Raw genomic sequence first — 23,569 nt, forward strand, 5'->3', positions numbered from 1 at the left:
AAACTGCTGCGCCTCACCCTTCTGCCACACCACGCCCTGTTTGCCCATCCTGGTCGCCATGCTGCTGGTCACTCGCGCTCCCTATGGGCAGCTTATGAACAGCCGGGGAGGGGGCGCTGCTGGCTCCACCTACGCCTCCTTCTTGCCTCGTTCAACCCTCTCATGAGGGCTGCCGGGTCCTGGCGGCTCCCTCCAGTGGGCTCTGTCCCGGAAAAGTTAGCCCTGCCTGTCTGATCCCCCACTCCGCTGCAGAACGTGTCTGTCCCAGAGCCAATAGCCTCACCAAGTCACTCATTACACTATTGTACATATTATTTATGATTTGAAACAAACAACCACAACAACAAATTTTTAAAAATATGTATTCTTCCTTCAGCTCTCTCTGCTTTGTTTTCAGGGTGTCATGTAACATTGAAAATACGGCAGGGAAAGCCAAAAAAAATCAGTAATGCAACAGGAATACTAGCTTCATTGAATATTTTCTGGCTGTCTCTTTTTATACATGTAATTCTAGGGAGAACAAAAAATGTATGGCTTTAGGGTTCAGTGAAAAAATATCAATAGCAATAGGAACAGCAATCACCACCACTAAAGGTTCTCTTACGAAATGCATCAGTGCAGAGTAATAGTACTTTTTCCTTCCATGTACCAACATGTACCGTAGCAACCTAGACCATACAGTACCGACTCTAAAATTATCTTGATGTTTGGGCTTACAAAGCAGACAAAGACTGTTAGTTTTACCCTACTGATGATGTGTTGTTGCGCTAGTAATTCTTGCTCAGGTGTTGGGAATTGGCATACAGGCCGTGGACATGAGTCTGTGGAACAATTGTTTGATCTGAGCTTGCCTTAAGCAACCAGGAGTAGGCCTTAGAAAATCTTATGGCCTGCTGTAGCTGAGCAAACCAAGCTACCAGAATAACTATGAGAAGCTCCCACGACAATGATTCCCACATCACCCAATTGAGGAATGCAGAAAAATACTGTTACCAGCAGCTGGCTTCAAGGACAAGATCTACGTGACTGCTAATCACAAGGGGGTTGTTTTCTTGACTGCTAATCACAAGGGGGGTTGTTTTCTTGCAGGTGGGGATGTTTTCTTCTAGTTGTTTGTCTGAGTGCTTTTGACCAATAATCTTGTGTGAAAACACTATCCGCCCCTGTTAAGTTCACTATAAAAGTTAGGCTATTCGGGCAATAAAATGGAGCATGATCTGACTCTGCTGGTGTCTGTCGTGCTTTTGGCTGTGTGTCCTCTAACAATCAGGGCACTAGCTCACAGACTTTTTTTCTCACTGTAATATTCTCATTGGCAAGAGTGTTGTCAAATCCAAGGCAATCTTTGTTATAAAATGGCAGAAATTAGTCCTGAAAGAAAAGATGACACATTCACATGCATGTACATTACAGATAAAAGGACCCTGCTCTTAAAATAACAGCATGGTAATCCTATGAATACCCAGAAAGTATAGATCATATAAGGATATTATTATGGTCATGAGAGAGACACAGGGTTTCAGACACTTGTTTGAATACAACAAAAGAGAGGTAAAAATTCTTAGGTACTTGACAGTGTTTTGTATTGAAAGAGGTAGTCATGGTATTCTACTTCAAAGGGAATCCAACAATATAAATTAAAAAAATAAAATAAAATATAAGAGGTAGTATTGAATTACAGAAATATATTATACTAATAGCAGGTAAATTGAGTAACTGATACTAAGCAATAATCAGAATGTATTAGTGATTCAGATGACAAAGGAAATAAGTGGTTTTGGGAAGCTTACCATAGCAATGACTGCTGCTCCAGCTCCAGCAAGTGCCACAATGAACAAGTGGAATGTCATGTTTAGCTGCAGAGGGGGACAAAGAAAGGAACTTTTATGGTGGTAACATTAAACGAAAACTGAACAAAAAGTCTGAATAATGTAGAGCAAATAACTACCTTCCTGCTACTACATAAATAATGATTGCTAATACTTTTTCCAAAAGATTGACATTACTACATGACATTGTACACATGCCTGTGTTGTTACAATACTCATATCAAGGAAAAAATGTCATAGAACATTTTAAGAATATATTATTCAAAAATAAACAGAGCCACTTTAAAAAAAAATAAATATTTTTGCAGTACTATAGTTTCTTTAGTGGCAGTGACATCCACTAAAGCCACAGTTCAGTCATTGTAGTTTTCTAGCCTCATATACTGATTTAATTCCCTCCCAATTTTTCCAGTAAAATTTGTGCACGGTGCTTTAATAGAAACCAATTTACTTAAGTAATCAAAGTTGACCACCTTCCCCATCCCATCTCAAACTAAATAATTACATCTCTTTTTCATTTCAGTGATCTGGTTTACTCAGAAGTCAACATAGTGACTGTTGACTGAACAGCCAGGGTTACATAGATGCTTTTGGTATAAAAGAAGGCTTATTGTGTAACTTCATGCTAGGAATATTTATTCAGAGTAAGACCCAGTGAAACATTTAGTGAAGCACCTTCTGACTTCAGAGGGATTGAGATTTTAATTTCTCCTTTTGTTTTATATAGGCATTATTTTGTCTGTCCTATCTTCATCCTGATCATATAAAAACAAAACCAAAAAACCCTGCTGCAATGAAATGGGAGGCCTTTGCCTAAAGGATAAACTACAAAGAAAAATGTATGAGGAGTTATTATCTTAACACACTGCAAAATTTGGTCAAATCCATTTGAAAACATTATTCTCTTGTCACAACAGTAATCAAGATCTTCAAATAGAGATTCCATATATAGACCTCTTCATTGTGCAGCAAGTGCATTAGCTTTCAAAAACATCACAGTAAAAATATACATGACAATGGAATTCTTAAAAAAAAAAAAAAAAAAGATATTTAGAAAACTAATGGCTGGACAAACAACACTGAACAAATCCAGTACATAGTAAAAGAGCAGGAGAAGTACTTGATGACTATATTTTCCACTGGGAATTTTTTATCGTTCTAGGAAGAACTGGAATATAAAAAGTGAGAAGACATATATATCAGTTATTTCCTATACAGGTTTGACAAAAGCATCATCACATTTACTCACCTCATTAGAGTCACACATCTTGATAAAACTTTCTGATGTGGTGCAAACCTTCTTTTCCTCTCCAATTGTGACAATACCTGGAGCGGAATAGATATTCACGGTATTTAGTGTTCCTAGCGCATAGCTTTCTTGGCTTTGAAGTAGGTTGCTAAGAAATACAAATTCCTGGCTCCTATACAGAAATTATTTAACAACAACATAAAATTTTCCTAAAATCAGTCATCATAAAATTAACACATCAACTATTTAGTAAAAGCTTATTAGGAAACATGTAGGCAATAATTTCTTGGCCAATAATAATAATAATAATAAAAAAAAAAAAAGCACCTTTATTCCTTTATTCTAGATTTTAATCAGCACAATAATCAAAACACCAGAAAATAATCTGCAGCCAGTGTAAACACTTACCATGCCAGTATATTCATAAATATTCTCTACCCTCATGTTGGGAAATGTGCTGTATATTGTATTCAGATGCGTTGATCTTGTACAAAGCTTCATTCAAAAGTTATATAAAAAAAACAGCACTACCCAAACACATACTTTATTTTAATAACAGTTTCTATCAGATAGAATAAACATAATTTATACTGCTTACTTCAGCTAATGTCCATGTACAAAATCAAAGCATGAAGAAAAATTGCTGTAACTGGTCAATCATGAAATACGGTATTTTTATTTCTGTTAGGGATGAGCAAATTTTACACTGAATTTATAGGAAACAGATATAGTCACAGAACTTACATTTTACATGTAAGTATACATATGTTCATTTTCAATAAAATTAGTTTTTAAAAAATAGCAAAACAAAAGCTCAGAGAGAAGTACAAATACTTTTGATGAGATCTGTGCAGACAATTACTTTTTCACCTGTTATATCGGGGTGCAGGAGGGGGCAGGCAAATATAAATAAATCTAAAAAATTCCTCAAGAAAACATCAAGAAAATAATAATTTTGAACTATTTTGTTTCAGGCTAAGTGAAATATTCAGCATGAACCACACTCCTTCATTCTTATGTAATCCAGTAGTTTTATATCTTGAGAGCAATTAAAAACATACCACACATTTATATTAGGTGAAGGAAAAAAAGGAACGAGATTCACAGAAGTGTCCGACAAGAATAAGATTCAACAAAGCTTTGTGGGCTGAGAAACCATCAAGACCAGAGTATCTAGACTTAAGTCAGTCTTGTGGCGGAACAGAACTGAGTTATCATCACCACCCCAAGAATTCTCAGACTTTTTAAGATTCCAAACCCCCTTTTGTCCAAATTCCCCATCCTTCACAAACACACGAATGCCTATATTGCAAATTTTTTTTTAAACTCCGTAGCTCATCCTGTAGCCCCACTTTCTTCCTCCAGTAGCATCACAGAGAGTTACTATATGTATTGTTCTTCATATTCATCAGGCCTGAAAATGCAGTGACTGATATACTGCCTTGATTTGTGGGTAAAATGGTAGAAACAAGCATTTTGGAAAAATTGAAGCGGATCATTTCAGATACATGGAAATAAAACAACATGACATTTTCTATTGTGAAATCTTGCACGTACCATACTGGCGAAGATCCAAGCAGAGATTAGCTCCATCCACTAAAGTGGCATTTCGGCAAATGGTCCACAGATTGAAGTACATGTAAACAGGCAGAGAAGTGAAAGCCGTAACGCCAAGCCAGGCCAACATAAAGATGTATGTCAGCATAATAAACTGTAGAAAAAGAGGGAAAAACAAAACTAGTGGTAAGTCAAAATTTAACTGACACAATTAAAAAAAAAATAAATCACAAAGAAAAAAAAAAAGGCATTTCTGATTGTTTTCATCTTTTTCTTTGTTTACATTATGGTTTGGGTCTGATAATCAAATCATGACGTGATCAAAGTGAATGACAGAGCACTAACGTGATGTTTCTGAAGAACAAAGCAGTGATACTTCCAGAAATGCAAGCTTATTCCACATCCTGTCATTCTTGGGTCTATGATTGATGCAAAGCACCACACCTAAAGTACTGACAGTATTGCATGCTTTGTGAAGCATAACTTTACATCTCTCCCATCATTACTTCTTTAAGACAAGAGACTACTGTGATTGGTTTTACTGCAATCTTTCATGATACAAAATAATGAAATAATGAAATACTATACACTGTGCTTGTTTTCACTATTAAAATCTGTGTCTTAACAAAAATGAGTCATCCATGGATATCACAGAATCTCACTAGCATTGAATCAGTGAGACCATCTATTTGTCACTTTGTTACTATATTTAGACATATGTGGGAAAGAAAGAAATACAAGAGAATTAATCACAGTGAACAAACTAGGGTGCTTACTGCTGTTAGTAAGGAATACATTAAATGATACGCTTTGTAACACATATTCTCCAAAGGCTACACATTTTCTTTTTTTAGCCCTGAGCCTCCAGAGTATAGCAATCTGCATGTATCTGCCTGTAGGAAGCATTGAACTCTCTTTGCCTTCTGGGCTGGTAGTTGCTGGCATACCCTGCCTCTGTAAATGTGTAAGCATGCTACATTACTACTCTGCTGCTAACCTGAGACAACTACCAGACACATTCATCAGTAACAAATTACCTTCTCATCTTATACTGTGGAAAGCATACGAAGATGCTACATGGTTAAATGTGGAAGGTAAGTCAACTTCTAAATGTTGAATCCAAATAGCACCAAGATTTGATGGCTTCAGAAATGCTGATGAATCTAAACAGACTGCTGAAACAAAAAAATCAGCACACTGACTTTTTTGTAACTGCTTGCCACAGAAAAACATTGACTCCGAGAATAGGAAATAAGGTCTATTTTTGAAAGCAGAATAAGCCAGTCCACAATCTGCTTAAAAATAAACTTTAAGCAGTAAATAAAGGGAAAATAGAAACCACTTTGTATTTCTGTCTAAGGCAAGATCTCTCACATCAGGTGAGAAAGGGAAAAGCCTAATATAAATGCAGATTTTAGTTACTGAAACCAAATAATTTCAGATGCAAAGTGCTGTAAACAGTAGTGAAAATCATTAGAAGCATAGTTTGTCCATCTGGACCTGTTCAGGCAAAACAACCCAAAGCAACAAAAGGTTTGAATTTTAGGTGAGGAAGTTTTATTACTTTGATGATATGGGATGGGCATTGTCAAGCATTATTAAAGAGACCTTAATTTGATTTATCTTAACTCACTTCCAAAGAATATTAACTAAAAGCCATTTTAATTCTGAGGAAGTGTATTTACCTAGGGTTTTAATGTAGTTTAATTAATCCATTTCCAAATTCGATTCAGATTAATTTTCTTGATTGTCCCTAGGTAGATGAGACTTTCAGCAGTAGTTTGAAAAGCTAGTGAATTTACAGCACTAAAAGTAACTATCAGAAGGATGCAAGAAAGTAAATTATGAAGGTGAATAAAGAAGAGAAGCATTTTTTCTTCTCTCCATGTTACAGCTGATGAGCCAACATCTGGTTCAACCCAGACACTCATTTCCAAGTAATTACTTGGAAAATTACTTGGAAATATAGATTCACGTATAGATTCACTTGGAAATATAGATTCACTTAAGGGCTATGAATTCTCAACTGAAATGTTATGTCTGATCTTAATTTATTATCAAGCTAAAGAGTTGCATATAGCTTTTCTAAAGTAGAAGCAACAAATAAGAAAGAATGTTCTCCATGTGTTCTCAGAACAAACTATAAATTCTCAGTTTACTATTTTATGTTCTCAGTTTACTGTTTTCTAGCAGTAATTTAAAGGTAAAGACAGCTTCCTCAGTTCATATGCTATGAGTTTGTCAAAAGCAGGTAAATCTAAGGCCTTATTTTTGAGCCTTTTTCTGAAATTTTGGAATAACATTTAAGAAATTTAGTACAGTACTTAGTGTAGAACTTGTATGATGATTTAACAAACAGAAATAAATCCTTTATATTAGTTATATTACTGAATCGTTATTCCTGTTTATAAGACTAGGATCCACACAAGTTCAGGAATCTTCCCAGTCTGTGATTACCACCAAAAGGAATAAAAAGATCAAGCTTAATATGAAAGTAACAATTCCAGTTTAATATTGGTAGTTCTCTCTATCTCTCCATAGTCTAGAACAGGAAGAAAAATCTGTACTGACATAATGCAAAGCACTACTATAACAAAGAGGAAAAAACAGGGCTCATTAGCCTTAAAAGAAAAAAAAAAAAAAAAAAAAAAAAAACACTTCCCTGGGGCATAGAATAAGAACAACAGAAATCTGTCAGATGATCACTGCTGGGAGTCACAGGAACTGCCTACTTAGAATTGCATGCTTGTTTATTTTCCTTTAAAAATATGAGTCTTTGGTTTAGTGGCTCAGAAAAAGGGGATCAAATGTTGGTTTAATTTAAAAAAAAATTACAAAAAAAAAGAACTTCATTTACTTCATTTTTCCCTCCTTTAGCCATTTTACTAATGAGATGGTGGCCAATTATGCACTTAATTCCATGTCATAATAAAATAAAGAAATTTCCTTATTTTCACATATCTAAAGTGCAAAACTCCATATTAAATCTATTGGAAGTTAATATCTTTCCCTGGAAGCTGCTACTACTGCTATCAGTGAAGCAATAATTAGTGAAGCAATGCTATCAGTGATCTGGGCAATAACACATTTTCTGTTCTAGAACACTTTCTGCTGTAGTAGCAGTAAAATACAAAAGGTTTACCTTGCACAAGTTATTATATTCTAGCAACAGGAGAAGTTAGCTTATAAATTCTTGTTATAGTTGAATGAAATTGTGAATATTTTTGTTTAAAAATCACAGGTGACGGACAAAAACATATATATTTTTTAATAATTTCCTTCTTAATCTACTCTCTTTGCTCCAGAAGGCATATGAGAAATACTTCAGGAGCCTGTTCATTCTAGGAATTAAATTCAGAACTCAGTCTCTGAGATTCATAGGGATCATTCTCCTTTGAAGCAGCATTCTAACATGTGACAAGCCAAAGACTCATGAAATAGCAGTACGTTATCTTTAAGAGGTACCACAGTTTGTTCTTTTCTACTCTGTGTATTTTATTTGTAGTGAAAATGACTTTCTCTGGTCAGCTCAGTTTTCACTGTAAGAAGCCAAACACACAAAATAAAGTGGAAACAATGGCGAAATTCATTTTACAAACAAGAATAACTGAAGTAGATAATCACGCTAATGAAACAAATCTTTACCCTTTGAAGCAGTTATTCTTGTATCACCTTCACGGCTGGTAAAACCCTCCCACCAGGTTTTACAAGCTTTCCATTGCTAATAACAGCTTATGTCAAAGCAAGCAAGTCATCAACCCTTTTGGAAATATTTTATTATAAAACCTCCACAGATAAGTGGAGATTTCATAGTACATTCTGAAATGATATGTATACTGCACAACTTTCATGGCAGTCACAGCTGGGTGGAATCCTGTTTCCACCAAAAACATTAACAAAACCCTGTCAGTTTTAATAACCTGATTTCAGGTACTCCTTTCTTTTTAAAATCTATGGATACTGGGCCCATGAAAAGCATATTGATTGACTTTCTAATACTGTCTTATTTTAGTTTTGTTAAAAATATTTTAATACTCCCTAAAGAAACATTTTATGATTGCTTCAGTCACTATGGAGACAGAGATTACAAAATGTTTAAAAATTCTGTTACTACAAAGAGATGGATTGAAATGCAAACAAAGTAAACTTCAGTTGTTACTCTAGACATTTTACTGTATGAAGACATTGCTGCTCACTACAAAATAAATGTATCGATCTATATATACAGAAACATAGCAACAAATTCAGAAGTGCCTGAAAAATTGCTCAACTCTAAAAACCTGTTACTGTGTAATTTTATCTGTTGCAAACCACTCAGTACTAACGTTTATACTTGCTCTTAATTTAGTCATACTCGTTTTATATGAACTCCCTGACATGAGCTCTAAACCCAAAGAGTTGTGAAAAGATGGATGCCTTGCTGTGTTTATATCTCGTTTAGATTTATTATCTACTGTGATATACCTATAAAATGTTCTTGTTTATTTTCAGCTTGATGATCTAAGATGTTCCTTCCAAAACTCTTCAAAGGCTTAGAAATTCTCTTCTGCAGTTTGCAGATGGCAAACCATAAGCATTATCAGGAAGATCTTTTCAATTTCTTTCTAAATTGCTCTGTCTCTCTAATGTCACACTTGCATTCAATCATCTATAGGTTTGACTTCAATGCTAATAAAAACCTAATTATACAGATATCTTTAAACTCACTGATATATCAATGTTTAAGATGTTACAGATCGTTGTTTGTCATCCTAGCCATCCTCCCTTGGCATTCAAACACTTTCTTCTTAAGAAATCTAAATATGTTTAAGGACTGTTAAGGAGCTTACAACCAAATGGACTCCCCTAGTATTCTTCATTCTGTGCTAACTCGCATTTCCTATATTCATGCCTCATGCCTCATTCCTGAATAGAAGTAAAAGATGAAACACGAATATTTCCACTTATCTCATTTTACATATAATGCTACTGGAATAAAGAGACTGATGTTTTGATAGTACTGCTAAATGTGCTATAAATCACGGAACATACACACTTGCAAAGTCTTTTCTGCTTGTTCTAGAATATCACACTCACTACTCCTAATACGCACTTGTTGGTCTTTTATTATTGCCTCTACAAAACATGTTCATCTTCTCTATCTCTGACATGTTATATTCCTAGGCAAAGCTCCAAGATTCTTGTTGAAACATGGTTACATTTCATGCTATGTTATTACTCTTGTGTAGTTGATTCTTCTTGGCTGGCATTCAAGTCAATTGTTTCAAGAAGGGAAAAAGAAAAAGAAGAAAAAAAAAAAAAAGCCAGTAATATTGCAATATTAGTCCAAATTTCTTTTAATAGTGGGGCAGACTGTAACAGCCAAAATAACTTCTCAGGTTTGTTTAATTGCAGTTCATTTACATAGTAAAGAGTTGACAATATGACATTCTCTAGATTGTTAAAATCTGTTACCAGAAAATAATCAAATCCTTGAAATTTAAACTTTTGAAGTATGCATTTAATGGGACTGTTTTTTAAACAGTTATGTTTCATAAATATTTTAAATGGATGAAAAACTGATCATGATAAAATTAAAGTCAATTATCACCATTACTTTCCTCTTTTTGGCTGCATGCATTTTTTTTCTATAATTCCTTTAAATTCCTTCCCTTAAAGGTTAAAATATTCCAGACATGATGTCTGATTCTTTTAAATGAGTTAGTAGCCTATAAAAATATTTACATTTCTAGTGTACTCTGAATTGATTTACTGGTAGAAGTGGGGGAGAAAAATTACACAGCTGCATCACAAATATAAAAAGAAGATTTTCTAACAATTTCTTTCATGTTATTGAAATTTTGCTTTGTAAATAAACATAACTACATAACCATGAGAATGCACTCAGTTTTAAAAAGATCAATCTGCAATGATGGATGACTAGGTTTTCCCTGAAGATTTTATGATTTATCCCTGTGCTACTTTCTTGTAAACAATATATTTGATTTTATTATTTCTGAAATTTCTTTATTATGTTGATGGTTTTGTAGCATTACGCTACTTAAAAATTTTAGCATTAGCTAAAATGACATTAAACATGTCATTTTTTGTAGTCTGATAGATTTCTGAAGTCCTACATAGAGCATTGGACCTTATCTGCTGTTTAACAACAGCAGAATTTCCTGTCTAGTTTTGCAGTCTTCCAGATAGGATTTTATTTCTAACACAGTGATGGTTTCAAAACACTTCTTTCTCATAGTTTGTTTGACATTTGTAATTACTTTTTCTCAAAATGTGTATGCTTACATTTTCACATTCTCAAAGTTTTTCTCTTCTTTTTCTTCTTTTCAGTGATCAGCTTGAGACTGGAGAAGCCTATCAGAGAATCAAGGACTATGGAGCTTCCCTTTTTTTGTTGGCTGGCTTCCCAAGCAGTGAAAGTCAGTGACTGAGCTTTTAATCAGCCAGAAGATTCTAAAAGTGTGACCATTCACACTTTTGAGAAGTATTACCTTCCTGAGACTGCAGGATCTTTTTATTGCTGCTCATGCTACTAAGATTTTATTCATAACCACAGTATGATGGAACTTATTAGTTGATGTTTAGAAATTGTTAAAGCTCTTCAGATGAAAGAAGTATATTGTTAAAAATACTTCGTGTTGCTGACTTGGCCTAACCAGCTTAACCTGAATGCTAATCATTACACATGACTAAAAGGATACAAGCAGTGAGGGAATAAATTTAGTCCACAAAATACTACAGGTTACCCCCTTCTTCCTTTTCTGGGACAGCAGGCGCAGAAAACATTTCTCAGTTATTACCAAGAAAATACACCTATAAATTTATGAGACACCAATAGCAAGATGCAGTTCATATGAAGAACAAAAAGCTGAATATGGTTTTGGCAGATTTTGGTGATAGAAGTTTTCTGTAGGAGAACTGAGAAACAAACAGGCCAGAAAGCACAGAGAGTTTATAAAGAATGCACCTTCGACCACTGAAGTGTGAATTTATGATAATGTCACTGACATTCACATGTTTAAAGAACTATAAAAAGAGTTAGATGTCTACATGGAGTGAAAAAGACAAAGGCAGCCAGGTGAGAACAAGGTTCAGTGATGATCATCTAATGAAGTATTCAAGTTAAAACTGAGAAAGATGATCTAAACCTGGGGGAAATAAAACTAACAGCTTGACTAATTTTTGATGTCTCATAATGGAAAGACAGAGCCTGTGCAGAAAGGTTAACAGGTACCACAGTCAAGCAGACTTTGGAAACATATGACAGCACGTTTTCAGGAAACAGTTCCATTAACAAAAATTGCTTATTGACTGGGCTTACATGCCAAGGAAAAATGCTGTCCTCAAAGTGAAAGATGTACTTAGAGCACAGTTTAATGCTAAAACAATTTTGTCCAGTTTATCACCAACAATACAAATTCTGTCAGCGAGCAACAAGCACAAGAGAATCGGACAAGCTGCTAGCAAGGCATGTTATGATGCCTCAGACACTCTATTGAAGGAAACAATGAAGCCTACAGGCAATAAATGATCTCTGTTATGATCAAACAAAATTATGATTTTAAGTGTGATATCCCTGACTGTGAAAAACTGGAAATATAAAATAAATAAAAAATAATCATTTAAAAAAAAAAAAAAAAAACAGATTACAGAAATAAGACAGACTGAAGCCATCTATAAACATAAAACAATTTTTGGAGCTCATTGCAGAAGATTTCTACAAAGTATGTCAGACAGAGAAATAAAAAGAAAAAACTTACATTCACTGTTCTTTTTAAGAAATCATATCTGTATTAACAAAGAAGTTGGAAAAGTAATGGTATAAAAATGAGAGAGACACTTAATAACCACTCAGCCTTGTCCTGAATTATTGCTAGGGCTTTTCCTTCCTATTTCAAGAATAAACACAGAAGATTACAAGGAAGCCAGTCTTCTAAAGAAATTATAACACTGTTCTAGTATCCAGAACTAACAAGGCTTCCAGAAAACATAAAACCATCAATACATTTTATTTTTACTATTTCTAGAAGTGTTTAGATAGCAAGCATTATTTACCTAAACTTAAATTAGAGGGGTAAAGTGGGATATATCCTACCAAAATTCAGACAGTAGACTGAAGTGCTTAATTTAAAAGAACTAACTGATAAGAATTAAAGGCCATTATCTTTGCTGAAAAAAAAAAAAAATATATATATATATATAGTCACTTGCAAAAAGAAAAAAAAGGGGGGGGGGGTCATTTAGCTTTAAACTAAAACAGGATAGATTTAGATAAGACATTAGGAAAAAAAAAAATTTACTCTAAGGGTGGTGAGGCACTGGTACAGGTTGCACAGAGAAGTTGGAGATGCCCCATTCTGGAAGGTTCCCTGGCCTTCAAGGTCAGGTTGGATGGGGCTTTGAGCAACTTGGTCTAGTGGAAGGTGTCTCTGCTCATGTCAGGGTGGTCTTTAAGGTCCCTTCCAACCCAAATCATTCTATGATTCTATAACTACTGAAGAAGCATAGGCCCTTATCTTTGCAACCTCAGAGGCATTCCAAGTGAGGGGGGATACATCTGTGTCGTAACATATTCCCTCTGAAAATGACTTTTCTGCTACTTTCTGGATCATTTGTGACAATAATTTGTGATTTTGGTTTTGAACTATGCAATTTGAAAGGTCAGGTCAACATATGAAGCTCACCTTATCCATTTCTTGTCAGTGGCTGAGCTATTTAAAGCATTCATTAGCATCTATGTGAATAGGAGTTTTTGCTGTTGTTGTTGTTAAATGCTTTCCATAATGAAGACTGGATTAAGGGAGTTCAGACCCAAAAATATATCTGCTTTATTAGAGAGAGCTTTTCTATTGCTATAAATGAAGGAGCATTCTGTATGAAGAAGCATTCTGCATCAGATACAGTAGTATTCAATCAGAAGGAAGATGCAGCTGTCTGACAAGTCGGTATTTTGCCATGAGAATACCCAGATATGGTATCTGATTTTGAGATATGAGCTTCATTTCTAGCATTCAGAAATGATGCAACTGTTCTGGGTGGGAAAACCAGCTGAGCCTGCACTGAAATGCGTTCCTTCTGTTACACAAAGAATCAAATGTCAATATGGTGCAGTTTCACTGCCTCTAGAATAACTTGTCTGGTTAGGACAAGATGAAATGACACATTCACATCCCTCAGAGGTATTTTTTCAAAACGTTTGTGAATCTCTCATGGTTTTCCTTGCAAAGCAAAATCTGTAAATATTTCAGAAATTTCAAATTTTAGTTTAAACACTTGAAAAACATGGACAAAAAAGCACACAGACATGTAGGTAGCCAATATAATTTTCAATGGCAGAAAAACCTCTTTCACACATTTAAATACAAGGTTCCTAAACACTAATATACAGAAGATAGTACTAGTGAGTGCAACTCACAAGATTAAACATCTTTATATGGAGACTTAATGTACATCTTTTGAAAGCTAAGATACAAATATATATATATATATATATAAATAAAAAGTAGAAATACAACTGCTATATATATAATATATATATAATATATATATATATATATAATATATATATATATATATATATATATATAAATAAAAAGTAGAAATACAACTGCTCGGATGAAACTTTAACCCAACATTTTTGACGATATAAAAAGAAATGCTTTCAAATTTCAAAACATTACATTTTTATAACATAAATTCTGACAATTCTGGAAGGGCATGATAATAAACTCTATTATTAGTATTGTTATTGTTATTATAGCATGCTGTCCAGTGTACCTTAACACCCAGAGCTAGCTGGCTACATTTAACCATTTATCTTTCATCAGAATATATGATGTAATGATACTGATGTTTTTTGCAGAAATATCTAGCTCCAACAGCTACCAAGTGTCCAGGCCTCTCACCTGAGATGCAGAATACTCAAACACAAAAAAAAAAAAAAAAAAAAAAAATTGTAATAACTTACCTGATATTCTACAGGCCCACCTGGAGATCTTAAAATAATCCCAGACCCAAATAGTCAGCCATTTCACTTTGAGAAACCTTTGTTTAAGTTCAAATTAGAATTTTTTGAATGAAGTTTTCCAGGGTCATAAGTCAATAGTATCTTCAAACCAGAGATAATATAGGAGGAAATAATAGGCTGTTTCTCACTTAAAAACAAAACAAAACTTGATGACAGGACTCAACTTGTCCTAAAGAGGAATGGGCAAGATTTCTAAACTAAAAGTGAAAATATTAGTAAGAAAAATATTTCTTGCCTACTACAGATGAAGGCATTATAAACTTTTGTTTGTGGCCCAACAAGCTTATATTGCTGAGAATGCATTTTCCTAATCAGATGTTAGAATTAATTTATTCCTAAGTAACTATAGTTACTTTCTGATTAACCAGTATAGAGAGCACTTCTAATACTCTATTATCCATTGCTATGATTCTTCATAGCAATGTGCTGCTACCACTGAAGTATCAGAAAATGTTAAAGAAATAAAAATGAATAACATCACAATGCACTACAAACATACAAATCATGATGAAATTGTTGTAAGTACAAAAGTTGTCTTATCCACTTACCCAGGCACTGACACATCTGCCACAAGTGGTGATTTTGAAATCCCCATAGAGATCCTTGATGGCACCAGTTGTAAAGAATCCCTCCACCATCAGCAAAATGCCATATACAAAGAATGCAGCTGCTACACCATATATCACATACTTGAAGATGTCAATCCTGTATAGGAACAGCAAAAGTTATTTATCTGCATAACTGTTTAAAGCTGACTCTGAAATTTCAGGGTGAATTAACCAGATTCTAAGCAGCAACATTTCTACTCTGGAGTCAGCCTAAGCACTGATTACCTATAATAACAGCTGAAGCTGAGGGCAGGAGTGAGCTTTGGAATAAAATAGCATTGATAGAAAAAAAAAATGGGACATTTAATTTAAAAAGTTAAAAAATGATTTGTGTAGGTTAGAGACCAATTTGTCAGAATAATTTGAAAAAAATATATATTTTTCATCAGATAAAGTGGCAAAGTTAAAACAAAAGAAAAAGGAAACAAGTACCTGGAACATCCCTTGAGTCACACAGTGCACCTAGCACTGAGGTTTGACTTCATTATAGACAAGGTATTTTGTCACAGTCTTCAATAAATCGTACTATGTGTACAGGTAGTTCTCAAGTTGCAATGCCAATCACTGCTATCTTCTCCTCATTATTATTTTTCTGCTTATTACCCAACAGACAAAGTGTCTGACACATAATAATGAAGTCTTTAAAAAAGATCCCTAACTTCAAACAAGAAACATTCTTCTCAAAATCAGTAAGGTCAGATCATCTGACATTCTCATACAATGAGGCTTTAAAAACATTATTTCACGGACCCAAAGGTCAAGAAATGGAAGAATGGCTCAGAGTATACCATTCAGAGCCCAGAAGGCTAAAGATATTAAAAAGAAAATTAATTGGGCTGTGCTGATTGTCCTGCCTAGCACTGTCCAGAAGTTCATGACTTCTACAAGGAGATGCTGCCTACTAAATGTTCTCTCATGACAAAGATTTGTGTAGAGATACTTGAAAGGACCTCTCTTCTCTAAGTGTATTTTCTAAGCTTGGAAAAAACCTGTGACCTTTGCCTTGGGTCACCAGTTTTCAATATTTCATGCTTGGATTTCTCTAAAAAACTAGCCAAGGTGAGTTTTTGGTTTATCCACATGATATGGCAGCAGTAATGTGCAGGCTTAAGGTGTTAGTAATTGCAGTCATATGGTCCAGGTCAAGATAAAACAGCTTATTTAAAAGTACAATGCAAAAAAAGCCAGAGACCTGCAAGATGAATTTTGACATGCTTCAAACAACTACCCAAACTGAGTTTCTCAAGACATAAAGATCAATATCTTTGCTGTTATGAAAATAATTATTTAATAACAGTTCTTTAGAATCACACTTTTAATTGTCACCCAAAAGATACAGAGTCACAGAGTGGTTGAGGTTGACAGGTACCTCAGGATCTATCTAGTCCAAACCCCCTGCCAAACAGGGTCTCCTAGAGCACATTGCACAGGATCATGTCCAGACAGGTTTTGAATACCTTCAGAGAAAAAGACTCCACAATCTCTCTGGGCTGTTCCAGCACTCTCTCCCCCTCACAGTAAAGATATTTTTCCTCATAACAGATGGAACTTCCTCTGTTTCAGTTTGTGCCCTTTGTCTGTTATCTTGTTGCTGAGCACCTCTGAAAAAATCTGGCCCAATACTCTTGACACCCTCCCATAGCATATTGGTATACATTGATAAGAACCATTCTCAGTCTTCTCTTCTCCAGGCTAAACAGACCCAGCTCTCTTGGTCTTTTCTCATAAAAGAGATGCCCCAGTCCCCCGACTCATCTTCATAGTCCTCTGCTGGACCTTCTCTAGTCTCTATGTCTCTCTTGTACTGGAGAGCCCAAAAATGAATGCAGTACTCCAGGTGTGGCCTCACTGGGGCTGAGAAGAGGGCCAGGTCTCTCGACCTGCTGACAACACTCTTCCTAAAGCACCCCCGGAAACCAACGGCCATGGCCACAAGGGCACAGTGCTGGCTCATGGTTAACCTGCTGTCCACCAGAACTCCCAGGTCCTTCTCCACAGAGCTGCTTTCCAGCAGGTCAGCCCCCAATCTGTACTGGTTCATGGGCTTATTCCTCCCTAGGTGCTGGACCCTGTATTTGCCTTTGTTGAACTTCATGAGGCTGTTCTCTGACGAACTCTCCAGCCTGACCAGGTCCCTCTCAATGGCAGCACATCCCTCTGGGGTATCAGCCACTCCTCCTAGTTTTGTATTATCAGCAAACTTGCCAATGGTGCACTCCGATTCTTCATCCAGGTAATTGATGAATAGATGGAACAAGACTGGACCAAGTACTGACTGCTGGGGGACACCACCAGCTACAGGCATTCCAACTACACTGGACTAGATCACAACCCTCTGAGCTCTGCCATCCAGCCAGTTCTCAATCTTCCTCACTGTCCACTCATGTAACCCATACTTCCTGAGCTTACATATGAGAATGTTGTGGGATACAGTAGTGAAAGCTTTGCTGAAGTCAAGGTAGAAAACATCCACTGCTCTCCCCTCATTCCATCATAGAGGCTATCAGGTTGGTTAAACATGATTTTCCCTTGATGAATCCATGCTGACTAGTCCTTCCTTTCCTTCACATGCTTAGAGGTGATATCCAGGATGAGCTGTTCCATCACCCTTCCAGGGATGGCTGACTGGATCCCCTTCCTTGCCTTTTTTGAAGACTGGAGTGGGACTGTTGTTTTTTGTTGTTTTGTTTTTACAGTTCTCAGGCACCCCTTCATGACCTTTCAAAGATGATGAAGAGTGGTTTAGCAATAATATCTGCCAGCTCCCTCAGCACTCATGGGTACATCCCATCAGTGACCATGGATTTGTGCACATCAAGTTTGCCTAAATGACCTCTAATCCAGTCCTCCTCAACTAAGGTAAAGTATTCCTTTCTCCAGAGTTTCTCTCTAGTCTGGGGTTCCTGAGGGCTGACCTTAGCAGCAAAGAGAACATTGAGCATCTCTGCTTTCTCTGTATCCTCCATCACTAGTGCAAGCCTCTTCCCTCCCCAACATTCAGCAGTGGGCCCACATTTTCTCTAGTATTCCTTTTACTACTGTATTGAGAGAGATAACTCTCAACACACAATTTACAGTAACAAGGCTGGACAGCCCATTAACATATCTTTGAATTTGAATGGTTTTCAAGAGATTCAAAGTCAGATTCAAGTTTTCAGTTGATATTTCAGATGTAGAAGTGTGACAACAGTTTCAATGAATGCATCTTAAGCTTGCTTTATTCTCATAAAAACTCAGTTAAACTTATGACCTAGCTGGCGAGGGGTGGGATGGAATGTATAATAAATGAATGCTGCTAGCATCTGTTTTAGCATTTTTCACAGGGCAATAACAGACAGGTTCTAGGAATAAGAAAGAATATGTTTTTTTCTTTTATTTCCCAATAACAAAGTCCTCTCAACTTCTTTCCACATCACTACATTTTATAGACAAGTGAAAACCAGGCTAAGTTGATATTTGTATGGAATAGATACAGAAACTATTCAAGATGGTGGAATAAATTTAGCAGTGTTGACAGTATTAGATGATGCAAAGATGATATTAATTCAGCTGGTATAACACTGTTTTAACAGTGAAATGATGTTTTGAGCCTATCTTCCCATTACTGACAAAAGTTAAGTTACCGTAGGAAACCAACAGCAACTTTATGACTATGCCGTAGGATCTCTTCCAACTCTTATATTATACTCCTTATAAAGCGTGACCTCCATCAGAGGCTGAAGTATGGGGGTTATGCCACAAACAGCTCCTCACAGACCTCAGCGTGCTCAGTGCTGTAGAAAATACAAGCCAACATTGCCTTAACAGGATTAAGGCTTTGGAGAAGTCCAGAGACTATTTCACAGTCCTTGCAACAGCTCTTTAAACCATCTGTGCTGAGCCTCCCACTGAGCTGCTCATAACAAAAAGAGTACCAAAAGATCTCTGCTTTTTCCTCAGCCTTATGTGCAACTAAAGGAATAACTTTCATTTAAGCCTTCTACAAGGAAAATATAATTAGCTACACACTAACCAAATATAGAAATCAATTTCTTCCTGATATACTCTCTACAGAGACAAGTAGGAAAATCTCCACTGATCAGGCTACACGAGATGAAACAGCCAGACTTACTGCAAGGAGAAAGGATCTCACATGATGTAAAGAGAAAAAAATAAATGACAGGAGTGAAATATTCACTCCACTACCTTTTAAGAAGTCAGATAGAATTGCATTGCAACATAACTATTAAGAATGCTATATTTAAAGAAAATATATTAAAACAGTAACAAGTTAATCACATATTAGTTTTGAAGACAGTGTTGGTATTAAAGTATTCTGCAGCATCTATATTAATGCTGCACATAAGTTCACATAAACTTTGATCTTCCAGTGAAATTATAATAGTTTATAAAATGTAATTCTTTGTGAATGAACTCAGGGAGATTAATTGCCATCTATGTTTTAGTAAAGCCCCAAATGCTGCAGATGCAGCACCAGAGTAACCAGGGAGGTAAAGGGCAGAATGAATGATGAACAGAAGCCAGTGGGTGAGATGGACAAGGGCAAAGCAGAAGGACAAGCACAGCTCACAATTGTGCAGGCTGGAGTGGAAGGAAAGAGGTATATAACAAGCAAAGAAAGAAGAGAAAAAATTATAGAGGTAAATTCTGTGCTTCTGATAGTATTGGAAAGACATACGTCAGGTGAATACTAAGGATACTCTGAGAAGAACAATAAGAAATCTTGCATACTTATTCACTAAATGCTGGAGTCCTGTGGTTATTAAATAATGATATATTTATTCCTCAACTGTAGTCACTGATGGCAGCCATAAGTGCTAATATCTTAATGAACAGGTTGTCACTGAGTACATAGTAGACTATCCCAGCAGAGACAAGTCAGAGGTGAGTAAAAACATTCTCAGAGAGATGAATGTGACAAATTTCCTACTGAGTATTTTTGTGGCACTTTGACAAATACAAGATTGAAAAAGATATCAGCAAGCAATAAGATTAATTGATGAATGATCTTGTCTTTGAGTAGAAGACTTTTTTGTGGAGAGTGCTAAAAAAAAATAGTTATTTTGTTGTTGAGACTCCTTCAATCAAATGAACACATAAGTAATTATTCCATCTTGTTATAAGTGCATTTCAATATTCAAAACTAGCTCCCGTTAACTATGTCTAGAAGTAATGTTTTGAGCTTGAGAAACTTATTGCTTCACTGGAGTAAATCAGTACCGCTCCACTATAATAAATGTGTTTACTACCCCAACAGATAAACCAAGAAGAACAGTTAACATTGACCTTTAATTCCAAAATGAATTACAATTTTAAGAACTCTGAAGTCTTTACAATATCCAGTCTAATCATGGTACATTTTCTACCCTCAGTGCTAAAGATTGGCGCTTAACTACTGCACACCACTATATACTTTTGTATCAAAATTATTTAATATTGTTTTCGAACAATCAACATATGATCTAGGGACATTTTTCTCTAATTTAGTTAAAATATGAACACATTCCAGACACTTATTTTCAATTAAGAGAAACAACAACCACTAAAATTGATCTATCACACGTGATTCTCATGCTGTCCAGAAAACCTTTTTATTTGAACAACATATGTGTACATTTCAGCTGGAATGTATCAGAGGTTTTGAATGGTCTAGCCCACCAGTATACCAGGTATTACTGTGGAAGCAGATTTTTAGCATTTAGAATTCTGCTTCATATTTCTCTTCCTGAATCTATAACAAATTCTCCAAATATAGATAATGTCATTCAAATTCCACAGGTGCATGTAATTGACACCAAACTGTATGTATATTCAGTGAATGCAAGTACATTCAGACAATTATACATATTTTCAATATAATAATTTTAAAATAAGAAAAGTACCAAAGCTATCAAAGATACTAAAAACCTAGTTAAATTATCACAATAAAATTTCTAATTTAACATTGCAGCTTTTTTTATAGCTGGAATAGACAGTTTAGAAAGATAAGTACTGATTGTAATTATCACCACTAGTGTCAGTCAGTTTTCCTATTTTTTATTATTATTTTTTCCCATCACAAGGAACTTTAATCTTCATACCTAGAATGCGCACTAATCTCTGTTACTCTGTAAGAAAGAAAACTGGCCTTTGTGATGATCCTTTTGCCCCCAGACACACTGATCCTAAAAGGCTGAGAGACTGAGATAGCAACCTGCTTCCTCAGGCTATCTCCAGCTTTTAGAATCAGTTTTGCAAATGTGTTTTTTGAAAATAGAAAAGATATAAAGGGTAAGCAAGGTTTGTACAAGATCTGTAGAAGTCATGGCTCATAGAAGTTTTTAATTTCTTAACATAAATTTAAGATACTATTCACTTAAACAGTTTAAGCAAACAAGATAGTACCATGAAGCACAGGGGAATTGTTAGCAAAGGGAGGAGACAAGCAGACATTTTTTCCTTTTTTGAATAAAAATATACAGTCAGCAGGGAGAAAGAAGGGTTAATAGTCATGTACTACGTGCAGAGTAAGACTAAAAAACTCACTATAAATGAAGTAAGAGACTAAAATATCCTCAGTATGGAGAAGAGAAAAATGAAACTGGTAAGAAAATGTCAGCACAGCTCCTTAAGGGATTTTTCAGAGATTAGGTTAATAAAAAATCTAAACTTCTAAAATACAGGTGGGAAGAGAACAAAATTGGAATATAGGATGTTCAATTAGAGTTTGTAGGAAAATGATAGAAGTAGAAAGAATTAAGAGCAGACAAAAGATAAGAGCAATGAAGGCCTAAGAGTATTTATTTTTATTTAAGGAAGAAATAACATTCACTAAAAAGAAAACAGGTTGAGTAGTATGTCTTCTAGTTCTGTATTTCTGGAAGAACTTCTGCATAATATCATATGCAAATTTGCTCAAAGATAAAGCACATTGTTAGGACTATATAAGGAAGAGACCATAATTTTAGAATATGCAAGACACTTGCATTCTGCAAATGTCAAGTTTTGTTATTTTACTCTGAATAGCAGCCATGTGCCACTGTTTTTAACAGATTAATTTGTGAATATATGTTGTATGTGTACAACTCAGGGTAGAATTCTGCATTCCTTTACAAAGTCATTCTACTCTAAAATTTTGTTGGTTGCTTCCTTCATAGGAAATGGATAGTTGAGCTGAGATTTCAAGGAACACTTCCAAAAGCAGCAGGATTCACAGCCTAATGGAAGAGGAGTAAGAGCAGCACAAACCATATTTCTGCCCTTTGAATACTGTAATGTTCTTGGAACAAGAAAGGATCTTTAAATGTTTATTTAAGAATTCAAATGAACACTAACTGTTTGAGACTAAAACACAAAGTCTTGACTATAACGTGGATTAGAATGGGTGTCAAAGTTGTTTCTGATAATCTAGGCTTGTTCCATCTTCTCACCTCTAGCAAAACTACTTGGAAAAAATTTTAAAGATGATTACTACAGAGGAAATCTGGAACCCTCTTTGCCTGAAGAAGGACAAAAATAGATTGGAATCAGTGCACAGCAACATGCAGACTTCCAGAAGAATTGAATATGATTCTATGATTATATGGTGTTGTACACTGTGGATATTGAATTTCCATTCAACTTTCCATAGGAACTAGCACAAAAAGACATAGCAAATCCTAACACAGGATTTCTGTTTCATTATTACAAATGTAAACTTGGAGTCATCTGCAGTAAATAGTAATAGGATAAAACCAATAACTTGATACTAAAACTCTAGATTGGCATGGTAATGGTTAATTCTACTCTTTTCAAATCTTTTGCACAAAGACCAGTTGTCTTAGTTTTTCATGGCACATAAAGGATATAGCAATATGCACATGTCCTGGTTTCAGTTAGAACAGAGTTAGTATATACATAGGTATATACATTTTCCATTTTATGTCTGTAAGATTAATTGGATAAAGTAAATTAGGACTAAATGGAAATAAAATTGCTTTAAAAAGTCATATGGAGATGAACTACCTGCTCAGAAAGGCCTATTGCAAATGCTTCAAATCACAGGCACACAGTGATAACAGTCAATCTAAATTCAAGTCAACCAAGTAAAAAATCTGCTTAACAAAAATTAAATAATACATCTGACTGCTTAAAGCAGTGGACTGTATTGGCACCGATGAAGACTAAAACATTCTTTATGTATTCTCTGCTGCTATTAACATGTGCTGCTAAGAATTCCGTTATTCAACTGTTTGATGAAATGAGAAGTGCATTTTTTCAGGTACCTTCCAAATACCACACTTTACTTACATAGCTACTGATTTTGCTTTTAACAGAACAT

General features: G+C 35.2%; 1 protein-coding gene across 1 annotated transcript in view; it reads right to left on the reverse strand.

Moving 5' to 3' along the window:
- The window catches only part of GPM6A (glycoprotein M6A), a 109,934-nt gene that overhangs the window by 10,895 nt on the left and 75,470 nt on the right, over window positions 1-23,569 (reverse strand). The window contains exons 3-6 of the mRNA XM_084516593.1: window positions 15,211-15,367; window positions 4,636-4,789; window positions 3,079-3,155; window positions 1,791-1,856 (exon numbers count right to left, since the gene is read on the reverse strand). Of these exons, the coding sequence (XP_084372719.1) occupies window positions 1,791-1,856; window positions 3,079-3,155; window positions 4,636-4,789; window positions 15,211-15,367 (454 nt within the window). The remainder of the gene's footprint in view (window positions 1-1,790; window positions 1,857-3,078; window positions 3,156-4,635; window positions 4,790-15,210; window positions 15,368-23,569) is intronic.

Source organism: Aythya ferina, assembly GCF_964211825.1.
Source record: "Aythya ferina genome assembly, chromosome: 4".
Lineage (NCBI taxonomy): Eukaryota > Metazoa > Chordata > Aves > Anseriformes > Anatidae > Aythya > Aythya ferina.